This window comes from Microtus oregoni, unplaced genomic scaffold (assembly GCF_018167655.1).
Source record: "Microtus oregoni isolate MIOR12 unplaced genomic scaffold, Mior012 000060F_007, whole genome shotgun sequence".
Taxonomy (NCBI): domain Eukaryota; kingdom Metazoa; phylum Chordata; class Mammalia; order Rodentia; family Cricetidae; genus Microtus; species Microtus oregoni.
In genome coordinates this window covers 356,729-374,817 of record NW_024543842.1, presented here as the reverse complement: position 1 = coordinate 374,817, position 18,089 = coordinate 356,729, and the positions used below count along the sequence as shown (strand labels likewise).

Sequence of the window (18,089 nt, the reverse complement as noted above, 5' to 3'; positions counted from 1 at the left end):
AATAGTGTCTGATTAGGTGATAAAATGTAAATGAGAACCATTTGCTGAAGTTGTTTCTTTTAAAGGGTCCCCAAACTACTTATTTTTATGTCTTGCTAGAACTTTTAGGTAGACTTTCTTTCTCCATTGTGAAGTAGTTTTAACTACTTACCTAACACAACAACAGTGCAAGGTGCTTTGGCAACACCATGATCGTTCTCAACTTTGATCATGTACTGGCCGTGATCCGGTCTCAGAGAGTCACGGATGCGCAGCTGAGATTCTCCTTGTTTGCTGTTATTGATGCTCAAACGCTCTGTCAGAGGCAGGAAAAACGGCTCCTCTTCTTCAGCCTCACCCTTCTTCCTCCTAACTGGGGGTGCTGCCCGCTTCTTAATTTCCTCCGGTACAATGACATTTTCATCCTTTATCCATGTGATTGTTGGGTAGGGTGAGCCAGAAATGGTCGCATCAAGTGCTATTTCATCACCCCGTTTAACTTCCAGGCTTGTTTTGAGGATGACTTTTGGGGCATCTGTAATGATTAAAAGTCAAAATTGCCTTTAATTCTCAACCAAGCATGAACCCCATTTGTTTTACAATGAAAAAGCAGCACCCCCAATAAATAAAACATACCAATAGGATCTACAGCTTTGGTTGGGGGCGTGGCCCGAGAAGGTTCACCAATACCAGCAGCGTTCTCTGCTCGCACACGGAATTGGTACTCTTTCCCCTCCTCAAGTCCTTTGGCTGTATAGGTCAGGACAGGTACCAGATGCTCATTGCATCTCCTCCATCTGTCTTCACCCTTAGCAATCTTTTCTATGATGTAACCCATTATCTTGCTTCCTCCATCATACAAGGGTGGCTTCCATGTGATAGTCATTGCCTTAGCTGTAGGATTATGAACCTCAACATCCACAGGTGGATCAGGCGGTTCTGGCGAACAAAGAAAAATACCTATTACTATCAGTGAAACCAATTAATGCAAAGACAGTAATTCTTGGATATTCTGTCTTAGCTATCAAATGTCTATGTTCGAACTTACGCTTTGGATCTTGAGCGATGACGGGATTCTTGAGTTCAATATATTCGCCTCCACCAATCTTGTTGACTGCTTTTACCCGGAAAAAGTATTCACCATTTGGTATGAGATCCTTTACGGTCCAAGACAGTTTGTTCTCACCAGACATGACTGGTATGTATGTCCTCCTCCCAGCCTCTCTACGCTCCAGGACATAATGAAGAATTGGGCTTCCACCATCATATTCTGGAGGCTCCCATGTTAACTTGCAAGAACTCTTGGTTATGTCACTTGCTTTGATATCTTTGCATGGACCAGGTAGACCTGTTATATATAAAATTGATAATTACTATCATAAGCTTGAAAAATTAGCATTTGAATAGTGAACTATATCTGATTTGGAATATATATATATTTTTGGGTGGGGTAATCTTTTCTGTGCTACCATCCCTCAGAACACAAGACATTTAGCATCTTTGTTCCCCATCTGTTACTAATCAGAAACATCAATCCTTGAGTATTTATGTTAAGCAAAATTGCTCCATTAATATCCAACTAAAACCAGGGATGGTAGTAAAGGACAGAAAAATATTATTCCTGAAGGAGAAGACTATAGAAAGCTGAATTTATATAATTCAGAAAGAAATATTGATCACTGAAATATTCTTTAGGTGTGCTAGATAGTTTACTTAAATTAGTATTTCATATGCAAATAAATTAATCAGAGCTTAATTATTAATCTAATCTCTTCAAAACTGCTTTTCAAATGAAAACACTTAAGGGAGTGTTCGGGGTCCAAATGCCAGTGCTTGAAGCTATTTGTACAGACTGTCGCAAAGCTAGCTATTAAAACTTCTGGAACAGATGCTGAATGCCCAGAATTTCATTACAGAATTGTTACCTATGACTTTGACATTGATTGAAGCAGTTGCTGAGCCAAGCTTATTCTCCAGGGTGATGGTGTAAACTCCGGCATCTGCATGGACACTCTTGGGAACCTCCAGGTGTGCAGAGATGTGGTCACTCTTCATTGTTAATCTGTCGCTGGCTTTCACTTCTTTGCCGTCTTTATGCCAGCTCACAGTTGGAACTGGGACAGCTCTGAAGGGCACAGGGATGCTTAACTTTTCACCTTCGATAACAACGATGTCATGAGTCTCTAGATCAATTGTTGGTTTGCCTACAAAACATCAAGGGGTAGGGGAAAATACGTTAAAATGCAATGATCAGGAAAAAAGAATGTATTATCAGCTATAAAACATATCTAATTCTTACAGTCTGGGTCTTTGGCAACCACGTTCTCAGAGATTTCAGATGGCTCACTGACACCAACAGCATTGACGGCTCTCACTCTCAGGACATATTCCTTGTCGGGAACAATTCCCTCTTCAACTTTGAACTTCAAATCTTTTACTGGGCGAGAGTTAACTCGCATCCATTTCTCGGTGCCCACCGGACACATTTCAACATGGTAGCCTATGATAGGACTGCCACCATTTTTCTCTGGAGGTTTCCAAGCAATGGCAATGTGTTTCCTCCCAGCGTCAGTCACATGCAGATCAAGAGGAGGTGAGGGAGGACCTGGGAAGACAGCAGCAAAGCATTGACACCCCAGTCTCACCACCAGGCCCTACACAATCTCCTCTGAATGATCGGCATGACTGACTTACTTGTCGGATCTTCAATTGACAGGATTTCTGTGGGCTCACTTGGGTGACCAACTCCTGCCTCATTTTCAGCCCGAACTTGAAACTGGACTTCTGTGCCTTCGATGACATCAGTTACTCTGAAGTTACAGTCGGGGCCTGAGGTCTTCCCAGCTTTTACCCAACGGGTGCCTAATTTTTCCTTCTTCTCAATGATGTATCTGTTGGAACAAAACATTTCACTTAGCACTCAGAAAGGCAGAAGTTTGTCCCGGATGTCCATGCTTAACTCTTTTTAAGTGGAATGGAAGCTCTACCTCTGGATCGGTCTTCCACCGTCGTTTTTAGGTGGTTCCCACTTGAGGTCAACATGTCGCTTTGTCACGTCAACCACTGTCAGGGCATAGGGTGGTCCCGGGGTGGCTGTTGGCAAAATAACCAGTGGTTAGAAAGACCCCAGGGAAGATGTATTACTCGCTACAAATGCTGCTGCAAAGACTGAGTTACGGTGCATACTGAAGGTGTCTTTGGCCAGGACGGAGTCTCCGATTTCGGTGTAGTCACTTTGCCCGATGGCATTTTCTGCAGCCACGCGGAACACATACAGAGAGCCCTCTGTCAGGGGGGTTACTGTGCACTTGGTCTCCTTGACCGTGGTGTCCACTGTTTGCCAGCCTTTCCGCCTCACGTCTCTCTTTTCCACGATGTAGTTGGTGATGGGTGACCCTCCGTCTTTCTCAGGAACTGTCCATTTTAGGTCAGCTGAATTCTTTGTGATATTAATCACTTCGAGCCAACGAGGTGGTGACGGAGGATCTGAAGAAAAGAGAAAAAAAAAGTCCCATGTAAGTCTTTACCAAACGTTCTCATGGTGTCAAGGAAACAATAAGGCAAGGTGGGAATAATAGGTTTAAAATCTCCCTTAGATGTAGAGTGACTTACAGAGTTTCTCCCGGCAAAGCACAGGGTCGCTCGGGTCACTGGGCTCACTCTCTCCAGCCTTGTTCACGGCTCTCACTCGGAACGAGTATTCCTGCCCTTCCATCAGGCCTGTGAGCAAATGCTCAGTGGTGGGGACACCCTCAGCCACTCTGACCCAGTCGTCTGTCCCTGTCTTCAGCATCTCAATGACGTAAGACTCAATCTTTGCCCCTCCATCGTGTTCTGGCTTGGTCCAGTTCAATACTAATGATGTTTTGCCTATGTCCTTTACAGTTGGTTTTCCAGGAGGCCATGGAGGATCTGCAAGTCAATTTCAACATTATTTGTTTTGTCCAAAGGAAGTTAATATATGCCTCAAAACAACCACAGAAAATCATATAAATAATACCTATGGGATCCTTTATTAAGATTGGTTCAGTTGATCTACTTGGCTTTCCAGGTCCAGCCAAATTTTCAGCCAGCACACGGAATCTGTACTTTTTCTTATTGGTGAGACCTTTCACTCTGGAGCAGGGACAAGGTAACATCATGGTAAGAAGTGTGTACTATACATAGAAGAGGCTAACTTGTTAAAATAGTGAGAATCAATTTGTAAATTTAACTGAATATTCTTCCACATAAATTTAAAATTATTTTTAATTGCACTGTCACATTCTTTATATTAAGCCATATATATTACTCAAATTCTATAATATTATACAAATTATAATATTATCAGTTATGCTAATATATTGGAAGACCAAATGCTTAGAAATGCCTAGAAGGTTACTATTATAGAGATAGCAGATATGGTATCCATGTCATTTAAAAACCATGTGCCAACAGGCAACAGAAGTAAGAGTGATGAAAATCTCTTGATTTGTAATCACATGTGATCAAAGGGAATGGTGGTGTGCCAACAACTGAGTAAGTGGCTAATTTGAAGCATGACAGACAGGTGGGGTGGGCTCACCTGTAGGTTGTGTCCTTCACTGGCATCTTATTGCATCGGACCCATTTGTCAGTGTCGGGGTCTAATCTTTCCACCCAGTATCCGGTGATGGGGCTGCCACCATCGTCATCCGGCTCACACCACGTGAGGGTCACTGCATCTTTAGTGATGTCGGAAGGTTCCAGGCGAGTTGGCGGTCCAGGCGGATCTATAGACGGCATAGTGACAGAAAAAAGTCACGATCTGCACCCAATACCTACGTGCACGGTTGATATAACCCATCCCTTTTTCTTCTCTTTAGTTAGCGGATTGAGCATCTCACCAAACTGATATTTGGCGACTATTGGAGCAGCCTGCACTGGCTCGCCAACGCCGTACATGTTCTCGGCCGCAACTCTGAAGATGTACTCTTTGTTGGGTGTCAGCTTGGTCGCCTTGAAGTGTGTGTCCTTCACAGTCGAGGAGAGCTTGTGCCACACATCGCTGTCGGTCGCCTTCCTCTCCACGACATAGTTCGTGATCTTAGATCCACCATCATCTCTTGGCGGGTTCCACGTCAGAAGACAAGACTCATTGGTTACCTCTGTGATGTCAAAAGCAGCTGGTGGTCCGGGTTTATCTGTGGATGGCATCACACGGGAAAAAAAATGTTATAAACTGTTTTGTTCAAGTAGCCATGGCGAACTTAATCCTTTTACAAAGAAGAGCCTCCCTTACCCAAGACGTTCACTTCCACCACGGCGGTGGCCCGGCCGCAGACGTTCACAGCTTCGATGATGTACGTGCCCGTGTCACTCCTCTTACTGTCTGTGATTGTCACCGTGGATTTCTTAGGAACGTTTTCGATGGTGATTCTTTGGTCTGGCTTCAGAAGGGTATCCGCCTTTGTCCAGGTTATTTTAGGTTCAGGCTTTCCAGTCACAGTGGCCGGAAGCTCAATCTTTGTGCCGGCTTTTACCGTGAGGCCAGCGAGGAGTTTCACATCAAGGAAGATCTCAGGAGCCTCTGAATTGGAAAAGATTATTCACACTGTTAGCGAGTTCAAGCTGACAAGGTCAGAACCCTGACTGATAAGACAAGAAAATGATAAATACCCTGTGTGTCCACCGCCTGGATTTCTTCTGTGGGTTTGCTTGGCTTGCTGGCACCTAGCCTGTTCAAGGCTTTCACGCGGTAGGCATACCATTTGCCTTCCTCGAGGCCTGTCACTTCCATTCTGTCAGAACACAAATAGGGGCGTTATGGTCACGGAGATAATCTATTACACTTAGAGTTATGTAGTATAGTTATTTCTCTAGAATTCATACCACTAACATAGTACCAGATTTTAGATGGAATATCTGGATTGTGGGGAGTGGAGGAAGCAATGAATGTGTCAGGAATGGATGTAGTACTGGTGAATTGTGCTGTTGACGTGAGCACAACCATGTCCTCAGACTCATGGAAATGGCAAAGCCTTCCTCTGGTCTAAGTACCAATGTTGACAAACCTTTGACCTTTAGGTAAGACTAGTGTATACAAAGTATCAACCACAGCTTCTTCCTCCTGAATCTCCTCTACCCAGACCTCCCACTGAGACTGTCTAGACTAGTGTATACAAAGTATCAACCACAGCTTCTTCCTCCTGAATCTCCCCTACCCAGACCTCCCATGGAGGCTGTCTACAGCCTCCTCTTTGGGCTGTACATAATAAACCTGCTGAGTTTGCTGGTAGCATAGGAGATGTCCTCCATTATCCCAAAAAAACACACACTAGACCACAGTTTTTCCTGTATGTATCTGCTATGTCTTCCATTTCTTCATTCCTGTGTTGCCCCGGTCAGGTTCCTGGGACCAGGCTATTCTTGACGTGTGACTGGACTTTTCAATATCATAACTAATGAAACCTTGAACGCTATCTATGCTCTGCTGAACTTTGTGAAACCGGATATAGGTATACTAGAAAGATTCTTAGTGAGGAAAAAAAATGAACATTTAATGTCTCCCAGGTAAAATCCATTCTAGTGGGTAGGAGTCGGAATTACTCATGTATCCAGTTTAAAAACAAACACCTACTTTGTGTCTGCAACAGGCTCGCCACAGGCAACCCATTTGTCAGAACCACGGGGGCATTTTTCAACTATATATCCTTTGATGCGCGAGCCACCGTCATTTTTAGGAGGATCCCATGTGAGGAAGATGCTCTTGGCAGTCCTGTCTCTCCACTTGACATTCTCAGGTGGGTCAGGTACCGCTGGAACATTTTAAGGAGGGCGTTAATCGTAGACAGGCTGCTCTCCAGTTATTGCCATGCTACCAACCCATGCCATCCCTCCAAACTTCAACCCCGGCACTAAAGCCAAAATTCGGTAACACAGACCCGGCATGAGCCCATGAGGCATGCACTTACTTGCAGGAGCAGACATATTTACAGGTTCATCAGTATATGCAGGTTCTCCAGGGCCACACTTATTTCGAGCGCAGACTTTGAATAGATATTCCTTTCCTTGAACAAGATCAGGAACTGTGAATTCTAGATCGGTCACGAAGTCCATAACCTGGGACAAAGAAACAGTTAATTGATTATCTTCCCCGAGTATTTCCTTAAGTCAAAAGACTTTTTTTTAAAAAATCATGAATACAAAAACCCACTATTAATTTTTTAAGACTGGGACTTTCTATGTAGCCCAGGCTGCCCTGGAATCTATTACTGTTTAGTTCCGGTTGGCTCTAAATCCACAGTCCTGCCTCAGTTTCCATAAGCATGTGCCACTACACCCTTCTTACTCTAAAGTTGTTTTGCATTAAAGCTTAGTGTTATTCTCATACTATTTTTGTATTAGGAAAAAACAGCAAGGTGTGTTATAATAATAATTGGCCTTAAATACAATGAGAAATAGATTCCTAGTTTGTGTGCATTAAAAAGATGGTAGTTTGTTTATTAGAAATTTAATTTTAAATGAGAGTATACTGGGCTGGGGGCAAACTCATTGATGTAGTTGCTGTTTAGCATGTGAATCTAAGTTTTATTTCTAGTACTGCAAAATGTGTGTGTGCACACGCGCATAGATACATGGAATACACACGCACGCACACGCACATATAACCAGCATAAAGGAAGAGAACATGGCAGATCAGGTCAACTAAGGTAAATCAAGTGCAGTGATGAAAAAACCATGAACACTGAGACAAAAAATACTTGCTTTGAAATGGCTTATAGCTCAGTGTGCGCCTGTGGGTACTCACTAGATACCAAGTGTGGAGGTAAGCTTTCTTTCATGTGTTAAAGGTGCCTAGCTGAAAACAAAACGGGACAACTGTACCAAACCCTGGCTAAATTACCCAAGGAACAGTCCAAAGGTTTCGAGGCTTTGTCACGAGACTAAGGTAAACTGAGCCCATCTGCCTGGCCTCCCCGCCTCCTCCTGGAATCCCCTTCATTCTCTCTTCTAAAATTGCTGCGTTACTATGCGACACTCACTTTAGTCCACGTTTTCCGGCTCATGTCTCTCTTTTCAATGACATATCCAGTTAGCGGGCTTCCTCCGTCATCGTCGGGTGGTTCCCAAGTCAAGTGCACAGAATCCTTTGTTACATCGCTAAATTTCAGTTCTTTGGGTGCGCTTGGGGGAGCTAGTAAGAAAAGGCAGTGAGAGGTATTATGATTGAGGTCAATATGTATTAAAGCAGTCAAATCACATTAGATAGCAGAAGTTTAATTCCTTACCGATCACATTGACATCAATTTCTCCAGAAATTGACTTCACAGGATTTTCTAATGTGAGTGTGTAAATACCCTTGTCTGGCCGTTCACTCGGAGAAATAACGAGTTCGGCATAGGCAGATATGGTCTTCATTTTCACACGGTCCCCCTCTTCTAGGACTTGATCTCCAAAAGTCCAGGTTGCCTTTGGTCTTGGGTAGCCCGTGCTTGGAACCAGGATCTTGATGGGATTTGGGACGATAACTTCCAGACCATCTTTGAATGCACTCAAATCCATTGTTGGTTCAACTACCAAGAAGAAAAAAGCCGTGAATTTCTAGCACCATATGTATGTCTCTGGTACACCTAAGAAGGTATGGGCTATTCCCTAATCTAGAAAGTAAAATATCTTTTTACCAAAGGCATCATCAGCGGTGAGAGGACCAAGGATCTCAGATGGATCTGAAACACCAGCTGCATTTTCTGCAGATACTCTATATAAATATTTATTCCCTTTATGCAATCCAGTGACCTAAAATTACAAGTTAGTATTTGTTAACATCATATTCATTTAAGCCCATGAACATATATATGTTATGATATATGTGATATTTTATAATTATATATATATAATATAGAATGTATATACATATATAATACACACATATATTTTTTAAGATGCAAACTGCTTACTTTGTAAGTCAGTTCAGGGACAGGTTTCATATTGCAGCGAATCCAATTGTCTTTCCCTTCCTCACATCTTTCAATTATATACCCCAATATTGGGCTGCCCCCATCTTTCAGAGGAGGCTCCCATGTGAGCTGAACTGATGATTGTGTCTGTTCCGAGGAACTGAGGTTCACAGGAGGACTTGGTCTCTCTGGAATGGCAGAAAAATTAGGGACATATAATTTCATTGAGTGACAATTTCTCAAGACATGGAATGATCCTAACAATGTCATCAGAACAACTCTGTGGGCCATGTGGGCACAGTCTTGGCTTTTACAGTTTTGTTCTTTTATTATATTTTATTTGATCAGAAGCATCTGAATTCACAGATTTAATTCTTTGGTTTCATGTGGTGTTTATTTCCTTTTTAAGTATTGCTATGATCTTACTTACCTATTGGATCAGCAACTTTGACAAAGGGTGTGGCTGTACTTGGTTTCCCAACTCCGATTCGGTTCTGGGCTCTGACCCGGAAGCTGTACTCCTGTCCTTCAACCACATCGGTGACTGTTGCTGACAGGTCCTCAGCCCTTACGGTCATGGCAGTGTCCCACCTGATAGAAGTCTTGTCCCTCAGTTCAATCACATAGTTTGTGATTTCAGCACCTCCATCATACTCTGGTGGCTCCCACGTCAGCGAGACACCAAATCTATTCACGTCGGTGATGGTGACATTCAAAGGAGGACCTGGAACATCTGGATGTTATCACAGAAGAAGCACACGTGAATTCGGGTTATGTTGGGGAGAAACAAAAAATTAAGCTAGTTGGCAGTTTACTTAACTACTTCTTACCATATTTACTCCTGGCTTCCACAGGATTGTCGGTTTCTACTGGTTCTCCAGTGCCAACTCTGTTCCTTGCGCTCACACGGAACAGGTACTCCACTCCTCCCTTCTGTAGGCCGGTGACAGTAAACTCACAGCTATCTGCTCGGTCAGTGACCAGCACCCAGGTCTTCCTCTTGATATCACGCCTTTCAACAACATAACCTATGATTTTGCTTCCACCGTCTGTTAATGGTTCTTCCCAAGCGAGGCTGACTTCACCATCAAATGTTTCGGTCACTTCTAGGTTACGAACTGGCCCAGGAACATCTGCAATGTACAAATCATAGACTGTTTAGTGGTACTACACCTTTAAGCTGCACTACGCCAATCAAGTTTGAGTGACTTGGCAGCTTACCAATAACTTGTAAGTTGATGAAGCCTTCTGCTTTCCCATGCTTGTTCTGAAGCACGATTTTGTACCTCCCCTTGTCCTCCTTTTTGGCTTCCAAGATTCTGAAAGAAGTCTGCTCAGCTGTAGTGTCCACAGTTTTTGTAGACAGAGGTTCGTTTTCTTTAAACCACTCAGCTTCTGCTTTGGGGTAGGCGTCGTAGGGCACGACCATGGTCAGGGGTTGCCCGGCATCAACCACGAGATCCTGATCAGCTGTCTTGATTTTAGGTGCAGCTAGCGAGAAAGAGAACATGCAAACATATTTGAGTTATATATTGTAGTCATGCTATGGCATAGTTTTTTTTAAACTATACATTGATTAATATCAGAATCTTGGAAGTATGCTACAGTCATTTTATAGCAGAGAACGCTGTTGGAGGATTATACTAATTCTTCCCTATTCCAAACCATCAGCCTTGGGGAAAAAAGATTGTTGGAGATGGCATAATGAAGATTAACATCCAGTCTTCATTAAAAATAGTAACAGAGGACCGAGAATACAGTGAAGTGGGTTTTGCTCTTGTTGTCGAAACTATTTAATAAAATCAGTTTTTGATAAATCAGACACTTTTTCCTTGTATACAGGATATACCAATAGGTTGTTTTGAGAACAACCTATGTAGGTATCTTGGGTCAAGATGAGAGTTATCTAAAAGATACACAGCAGCAGAGTGAGGGATTGTCGTTAGTTCTATGAATTCATGGGCAGCTGCCATGTGCCAGGAATAATCCTATGGTATAATATGAATGCCATTAACGTCCTCTCTAGAATAAGAGAAAGTAGAGTATCTAACATGATGTGGGCTTGAAAACCATAGGCTTTCACAAGAAGCATTTTGCTATAACTGTAAAATCTGAAGTCTATGTAAGATCTGTGATTTCATCAGACCATTGCAAAGCAAAAGAAGGCTCCTTACCTGCTAACTCAAGTTTCGCCCTGGCTTCTTTATCTTTGGCAATGAATCTGTATTCGCCTTGGTCACGTGGTTTAATGTCACAAATCTGTAGCCTGTGTATCTTTCCTTCACTCATCATCTGGTGCTTGTCGCCCTGGACAACAACCATGTTATTTCTAAGCCATTGGACCTCCACTTTATCTTTGTTGAGCTCAGCCATAAAGATAACATCGGCACCAGGGGCTTCAAGAATGTCTTGAGGAGGCCTGATAATCTCGACAGGGATTTCTGGAAAGGAAATGTAAAAATAAAAACAGATGATGTATGCTTGTATTTTTATCAGCATCATAAAAAAAAGGTCACTTCAGTCAGAATTACTCTTGAAGCCGATACGCACCTTCCACAAAGAGCCTTGCTCGGGACTTCCTGTCCTCTACGCCACAAGCGTATTCGCACTCATCCTCCAGCCGGCAGTCCTTTATGATGAGCCTGTGTACGCTCCCATCTTTTTCAAATTTGTATCTGAAGAAGAGATTGGATGATTAGTTAGCTTGAGCCACAAGCGCTAGGCTATCAAAGTGCACACAAAAGCAGCGAGCCCCAGCACCGAATGCTTTTGGCATACTTTTTGCCTTCCTTGATTTCTCTTCCATTTCGGTACCATTTTACATTGGCTTTCTCTCTGGAGAGTTGGCAGGAGAAGACTGCGTCATCAAACTCAGTGACCGTCTGGTCTTCTAGGTGCTCCACGAATTCTGTCGGGGCTTCTATGATGAGCAGCTCTGCGACCGATTTGTCTTGTCCAGCCGTGACAATGTATTCACCCTCATCTGGAAACCCGCAGTCCTTGATGATTAGCGAGTGCTTGTACTTATCAATTCGGTATGACACGCGGTTGTCAAAGGGCACTTCTTCTCCATTTTTGGTCCACTTGAGTGTCACATTGAGACGATTCACCTTGCACCAGAAGGTGACTGATTTCTTCTCCATTGTTTCGATATCTTTAAGAGGTTCAATAATCCTAAGATCTTCCTCTGTAGTGATAGAGAACATAATGTTGAATTTAGTTGTTTGCATAATATAAATGGCTGGGAAAAAATGCTCTGGCACCGTCTAGGTCACATACCTTCCACTATTAGATTGGCTGCGCTCTTAACATTCTCCCCTCTGTGGTTAGTCAGCGACACATTGTAGTTGGCTTGGTCATCTAAGCGTGCGTCTCTGATTCTGAGAGTGTAGACCAGGTCCTTTTGGAGGATGATGTATTTTGAACTATCAAATATGGCCTCTTCGTTTCTGAACCACTTGGCTTTGGCACCTTCGGTATTGACTTCACAGTTAAAGACAACCTCTTGCTGTTCTTTCACCGTGGTGTCCTTAAGAGGAACTATGATCTTGAGTTTTTCTGTAAACAACCAATAAGACTTTGTAGCATGTCGAGGGACCAAAACTACAAACCAATCAATCCGAAGAAGCAAGAAGAAACTTACCGATGACAGTCAGGTGAGCCGCAGCTCTGGCAGCCCCAACCATGACCACGTAAGTGCCCATGTCTTGTAGTGTGGCGTCTTTCACAACTAGGACTCTCTTTTTGCCATCAGCGATGACGTCATATTTATCTCCAGACTCAAGAGTCTGATCATCCCTCTTCCACTGAACCTCAAAGCTTTCCTTTGATATAGTGCAGACAAACTCGGCCTTTTCTCCTTCCAGGATTTCAAGGTTTTGAGGCTTTGAGATGAATTCAGCAGCAAGTTCTGGAAAGCAAAACATTGGGAGACATTGAAAACACAGGTGTTTGAATCTTAAGTCCGACAAGAATGATTGACTAGGGAGAGAATGTGCTTCCCTGAGATTTTCCTACCATGTACTTTGACTTTGCCGTCTGTCCGAGAACTTGGGAGTCGACAGTTGTAGCTGCCCGCGTCCTCAAGCTGCGCGTTCTGAATGATCAGGATTCTCTTCCTGCCATCAGTAAGTATCTCAAATCTTCCTGTTTCTATGATCTCCTCATCCCCTTTGTACCAGATCACTTCGGCCCCAGGCTTGGAGACTTCGCACACCAGCTTGATAGTGTCTCCTTCACTAACTTCAAGGTTAGCAAGATTCTTTGTGAAGACGGCTTCTTCCTCTATAGAAAAAGAACCCAAATTCATTCAGTAAAACCGGAAGTGGGTTTTCCAGACTAGTGCATTTAGGCAAAGAAAGCCTTCACACTCACCCAGAACTGTAAGCATGCCGGAAGTTCTTGCCGTCCGCACTTCACAGGAATATTCGGCTTCGTCGTTCAGTAGACATTTGTTGACGACGAGAATTCGTACGGCTCCCTTAGAAATGATGTCATACTTTTTGCCCTTTTTAATTTCAGCACCATCTTTAAACCACTGAACCTGTATTTTAAGGCAAACAGATTTATTTTTTTTAAATCAGTGTTCATGCTGTTCCTTCACATGGTATTCCTAACAGAAACTACGGGAGCTAGGATGCGGAAGAATTTAAAAAAAAATCAGTCTTAAGACATTATAGAATTTATAAAAGAAGACCATAAATACAGTATTATGAAGGACAGATAAAAATATAAATAAAAAAACAAAAAGCAAGAACAAAGTTACTAAGTACTGTTTACCCTTTATGATACTATTATCAAATATGAAAAAATAACAGGATTATGCATGTTTTGAGTCTTAGGGGGCCTTAATCTGCTTTGGAAGCAGACTGAAAGTTAAAGAAATTTGGCAATAAAAATAGTTTATGGCAACCTGAAATACCTAGCTAAGATACAGAATTACTGCTGTTTAATTTTTTTTTTTAATCTTAAAATGATAGCAACTCCAAATGTCTCTAAATGGTAAAATCTCGTCTGAGTTCAGGGTTTTTCTATTGAGTAATACTAAGGAGAATAATTAAGTCAGGTCCATCTTTCATGCTAACATAATCTTTAAAATGGGGAAGGAGGTTCAGAGAAAATATTTAGCTATTTTTTTCTTACTTTCTATTTGGCCAAAAGCAAACAGAGCTTCTTGCTAATCTAAGATAATGGTGTGTAGTTACAGACCTTGGCATTTTCCTTGGAAATTTCACACTCAAACCGAGCCGTTTCTTTTTCTTTAACTTGAAGATCCGTGAGTGGTCTTAGGAATTCCACATGAGGAGCTGTAAGAGAATGACATTGATATTCAAAGGAGGCTCCTGCAAATTAATCCTGATATTTTTCTGGTACACATTAAAAAAAAAAGTGGCTGGCTCTCTCTGGCTCTCTCTCTCTCTCTCTCTCTCTCTCTCTCTCTCTCTCTCTTTCAAGACAAAGTTTCTCTGGCCTTACACTCTGCCTGCCTTTGCCTCCCAAGTGCTGGGCCTCAGGGCTGCACTGCCAACACCCAGTGAGAAAAAGTGACTCTCTTTTGCAGGACTTTTTTTTTTTTTCTTTTCCCATATTAGTAGACTGACACTGACTTTGAAATCGCTTGCAGCTTCCACGGGGGATGATGCCTTGCTTTTGATCTGTCTAGCTCACATACATTTTGTCTTACTGTGCTACCAACTTAGTTCTTTCACACTGAGATCCATCTCAGCTCTTCTGAATGCTTCCTGAAGAAGATGCCTTCTTTCTGTTGGTTCTATACCAGAGTTGAAGGACATTATTTGTCAAAGGAAGCACTAGTAAGGGAAGGAACATCATTCGGAATCCAGTAGAATTCAAAGACAATAGCCCGAATGCCAAGACAACAGTTTGAAGCCCTCCAGTTGGCTTTGTGTATGGCTAATAGACATGAGTCCAGTTGGAACCAGGCACATCCAGCTTTCCAGTTTTGACTCAGCTTTAAAGATTTCCCATGCAAGTCAGGCATGTATTTGTACGACAAACACTGTGTTCTACAGGGGGCGCTGATTTGGCTTTTATGCCTGCTGGTTCAGGCATCTCCAGACACGGGACTTCTGCTCTGCGGGATGGAGCAAGCTGCCTCTTTTCCCTTCCATCTTTCAGTGCTCCTTATAAGGCCTTCCCAAGTCGACCCTTCTTGGTCATGGGGTTCTGAGACCAACGCTAGCTGATAGGCTTGACGATAAGCCACCATGGCTGAGCCTTCACCAAGAGGAAGTAGATGTCAAGGGGAAGAAACCCCATGGGGCTACTCTGAGGTAAGTTAACTGAAGCGTGGAAAGAGTGCATGGCACAAGATGCTGGGAGCACAGTCAAAGCCACTAGGTTTTAGTTGTTGACAGATGAGAAGCAACATAGCCACACAAGTATTGCACAAAAATATCCCATGAAAAATGCTTTGCTGGACAAATGAATCAACAAAGCGAATGAGCTAGCTAGCAGTGGACATACCGAGATAAAGGCTTATTTCTGCACCAGGGGAAGAAGCAATAGCAAAAATGACAAAGTGCTTCATTCAAAGAATCCAGGACTCAAAGAACCTGGGCCTCATTCAGCTTCTCTTCCATCCTTATTCTCAGACTGGATTATGTGATAGGGCATTGACACATTAGAGCTGTTCTCAAGTATGTTTGTTCCCGTTCAAGCAAACTTTCATTCTCATTTTTAAGATATTCTCCAGGCCTGAAAACTTATCTTCCTTCCAAATAGAGTCACGGTTCTGCACTTCCCTTTGTGTTAAAGGTTATTTTCATCTCTAGCAGGATATTCAAATAGTGGGATTAACCGCATACAGACAAAAGAGCACAGCAGCACAGTGAACAGTGGTCGGCGTCTTTCCCAAGACCAGACAGAGCACAAGAAGGTTTGTAAAGATACGTGTGAAGTATCAGGTTAGGTCAAGAATTATGATTAGGCCAAGAAGGGCATGCATAAAGTGTCTTGATGTTTTGGCTACAAAGAGTTACAAAGGCCAAGTCCTGAGGAGGAGTACTTACGAACAACATTCAGGTTACAGGAAGTCTTAAAGTCCTTAGCGTCGCAAGTGTACGTCTTGATATCCTCTGGGGTACAGCCATGTATAATGAGCTTCCTGATCCTGCCATCAGCGACGATTTCGTATTTCTTGCTCTTGAGGATTTCTGTGCCATTTTTGAACCATTTCACCTTGGCGTTCTCTCTGGACACTTCACACTCCAGCACTGCAGTGGCCTCCTCTTCGACCGTCTGGTCTTCAAGGGGTTTAGTGAACTCAACTGGGGGTTCTGAAAGAATCCAACTTATTAGCTGCTTCCCTTCTCCAAGAGTTCCAGAACTTTCTCTACTTTTCTCTGGCATCTCTGGGGCTGCTTCTGCTCCAAGTTTACTCACTTGCCAAACTATTTTTCATTTAGATGTTTTCCTTAAATACTGTTGCTTTATCATTATTCATACACATAGAGAAAAAAAAAACCTTTCTATGTTTTTTCCCCTTCCCCCCTGCCCTGGCCAGTCTGGAAACTCATTTTGTAGACCAGGCTGGTTTCAAACTTGAGACAATCCTTCTGCCTCTGCCTCTTGAGGGTTAGGCTTACAAGAAAAATAAGTATAAAACATAAAGGAAATAATGGCCAACATTTTCATAAAATGGGCTGATAATAATTATTTCACCAGTTGTTTTTGAAACTAGTTAAAAAAGAACCAATAATAACATAGGGACAGAAAGAGTATGTAAAACCCATGTTAATTTTGATTTTTTTTCTTCTGAGACAGGTTTTCTCTGTGTAGCCCTGACTGTCCTGGAATTCACACTGTAGACCAGGCTGGCTTTGAACTCACAGAGATCTGGATGTCTCTGCCTCCTGAGTGCTGGCCTTGAAGGTGTATACACTGCCTCACCATTAAAAAAAAAAACAACCTATATTTTGTTATGCGAAAATGTAAATTAGACTTTTGGATCCTTGATTTTAATGATCTGCGGTGCTCTTGCACAGCAATTAGGCGGATGCATTATTTATGATTCTGCTCACGGTGTGTGCACTTAGGGATGATTTTTGAAATTACCTTTCACAAAGAGGTTGGCCTGAGTTTTGAAGTCCTTGGCCATCAGCTGGACCTCTCCTGCGTCTTCCAGCTTCACGTCCCTCAGGGTGAGCGTGTGAACTCTTCCTTCCGAACGGGTCACCACCTAGGTGAGTTTGCAAAGAGTGCGGGAGACAGAGAGATGAAACAGCCGCCTAGAACGCAGGTCCTTTAACTCATCTGGATAAACTATGTAAGAGTGTTACCCACATTGGTTTATGATCATATATGTTGAATATATATTTATCTTAAAATGACTTCAGCCAATAGTTTCAAAACTTCTAGAAATATTTTTAGGATTTTTTTTAGTTACCATTATATAAATAAGAGGTGATTTTAGGGCCATTTTTAGCATTTCTTTGTTATCATTCTATAAATACAGGGTGGCTTTTTATGTTGAACTTGCACAGAGCAATTTCTATTTACATTTCTGATCCTGTGAAAAATACATGTAATTATGAATATGTATGCATTTCTGTTTTGCTTCAGGCTTGTGTGTAGAAAAGAATTTAGAGAAGCTCAAAACAAAAGAAAAATGATTGGTTATTGTAATCTGAAAGTAGATTTTTTTTTTCCTGAAAGAAAACTGTATGTTTTAAAGGGAAGGTAATGATCATATAAATACAAGCAGAACTCTTCTCTCATTTATTTTAGTAATTCAATTTACTTTGCTTTATTTATTTATTTATTTGTTTGTTTGTTTTGGTTTTTCGAGATCGGGTTTCTCTGTAGCTTTGGAGCCTGTCCTGGTAGACCAGGTTGGCCCCAAAGTCACAGAGATCTGCCTGCCCCTGCCTCCCAAGTGGGGATTAAAGATGTGCACCACCACCACCTCCTGGCTTCAATTTACTTTGCAAATGAATGGAATCCATGACTAATTTGTACAATTTCTGAATTTTGTTAACAAATTTTTTTGATGTTGACTCGTCTGTCTTCCTGCGTTTGAAAATCAGTAATGGGAAAATCAGACATCCCTGGTGCTGTTAGAGGTAAAGATTGGGGTTCTAGAACCTAAGGTTCCTCAAAAGCTCCGCTCTGTAGTTGAGATTGGCTTTAGCACATAATTGTCTACTTAGAGTTAAGAATCGTAACTGTTTT

General features: G+C 42.3%; 1 protein-coding gene across 1 annotated transcript in view; it reads right to left on the bottom strand.

Moving 5' to 3' along the window:
- The window catches only part of LOC121439150 (titin-like), a 173,443-nt gene that overhangs the window by 51,015 nt on the left and 104,339 nt on the right, over nucleotides 1-18,089 (bottom strand). Inside the window, exons 111-142 of the mRNA XM_041639653.1 lie at nucleotides 16,974-17,097; nucleotides 14,106-14,203; nucleotides 13,272-13,440; nucleotides 12,915-13,181; nucleotides 12,541-12,807; nucleotides 12,177-12,455; nucleotides 11,676-12,084; nucleotides 11,448-11,572; nucleotides 11,072-11,338; nucleotides 10,119-10,388; nucleotides 9,728-10,030; nucleotides 9,328-9,630; nucleotides 8,898-9,085; nucleotides 8,622-8,736; nucleotides 8,229-8,513; nucleotides 7,983-8,134; nucleotides 6,912-7,059; nucleotides 6,578-6,755; nucleotides 5,617-5,738; nucleotides 5,240-5,527; nucleotides 4,845-5,141; nucleotides 4,544-4,730; nucleotides 4,019-4,095; nucleotides 3,592-3,891; nucleotides 3,157-3,465; nucleotides 2,967-3,072; nucleotides 2,674-2,870; nucleotides 2,279-2,584; nucleotides 1,905-2,183; nucleotides 1,028-1,327; nucleotides 616-918; nucleotides 152-514 (exon numbers count right to left, since the gene is read on the bottom strand). Coding sequence (XP_041495587.1) covers nucleotides 152-514; nucleotides 616-918; nucleotides 1,028-1,327; nucleotides 1,905-2,183; nucleotides 2,279-2,584; nucleotides 2,674-2,870; nucleotides 2,967-3,072; nucleotides 3,157-3,465; nucleotides 3,592-3,891; nucleotides 4,019-4,095; nucleotides 4,544-4,730; nucleotides 4,845-5,141; nucleotides 5,240-5,527; nucleotides 5,617-5,738; nucleotides 6,578-6,755; nucleotides 6,912-7,059; nucleotides 7,983-8,134; nucleotides 8,229-8,513; nucleotides 8,622-8,736; nucleotides 8,898-9,085; nucleotides 9,328-9,630; nucleotides 9,728-10,030; nucleotides 10,119-10,388; nucleotides 11,072-11,338; nucleotides 11,448-11,572; nucleotides 11,676-12,084; nucleotides 12,177-12,455; nucleotides 12,541-12,807; nucleotides 12,915-13,181; nucleotides 13,272-13,440; nucleotides 14,106-14,203; nucleotides 16,974-17,097 — 7,381 coding nt within the window. The remainder of the gene's footprint in view (nucleotides 1-151; nucleotides 515-615; nucleotides 919-1,027; nucleotides 1,328-1,904; nucleotides 2,184-2,278; nucleotides 2,585-2,673; nucleotides 2,871-2,966; nucleotides 3,073-3,156; nucleotides 3,466-3,591; nucleotides 3,892-4,018; nucleotides 4,096-4,543; nucleotides 4,731-4,844; nucleotides 5,142-5,239; nucleotides 5,528-5,616; nucleotides 5,739-6,577; nucleotides 6,756-6,911; nucleotides 7,060-7,982; nucleotides 8,135-8,228; nucleotides 8,514-8,621; nucleotides 8,737-8,897; nucleotides 9,086-9,327; nucleotides 9,631-9,727; nucleotides 10,031-10,118; nucleotides 10,389-11,071; nucleotides 11,339-11,447; nucleotides 11,573-11,675; nucleotides 12,085-12,176; nucleotides 12,456-12,540; nucleotides 12,808-12,914; nucleotides 13,182-13,271; nucleotides 13,441-14,105; nucleotides 14,204-16,973; nucleotides 17,098-18,089) is intronic.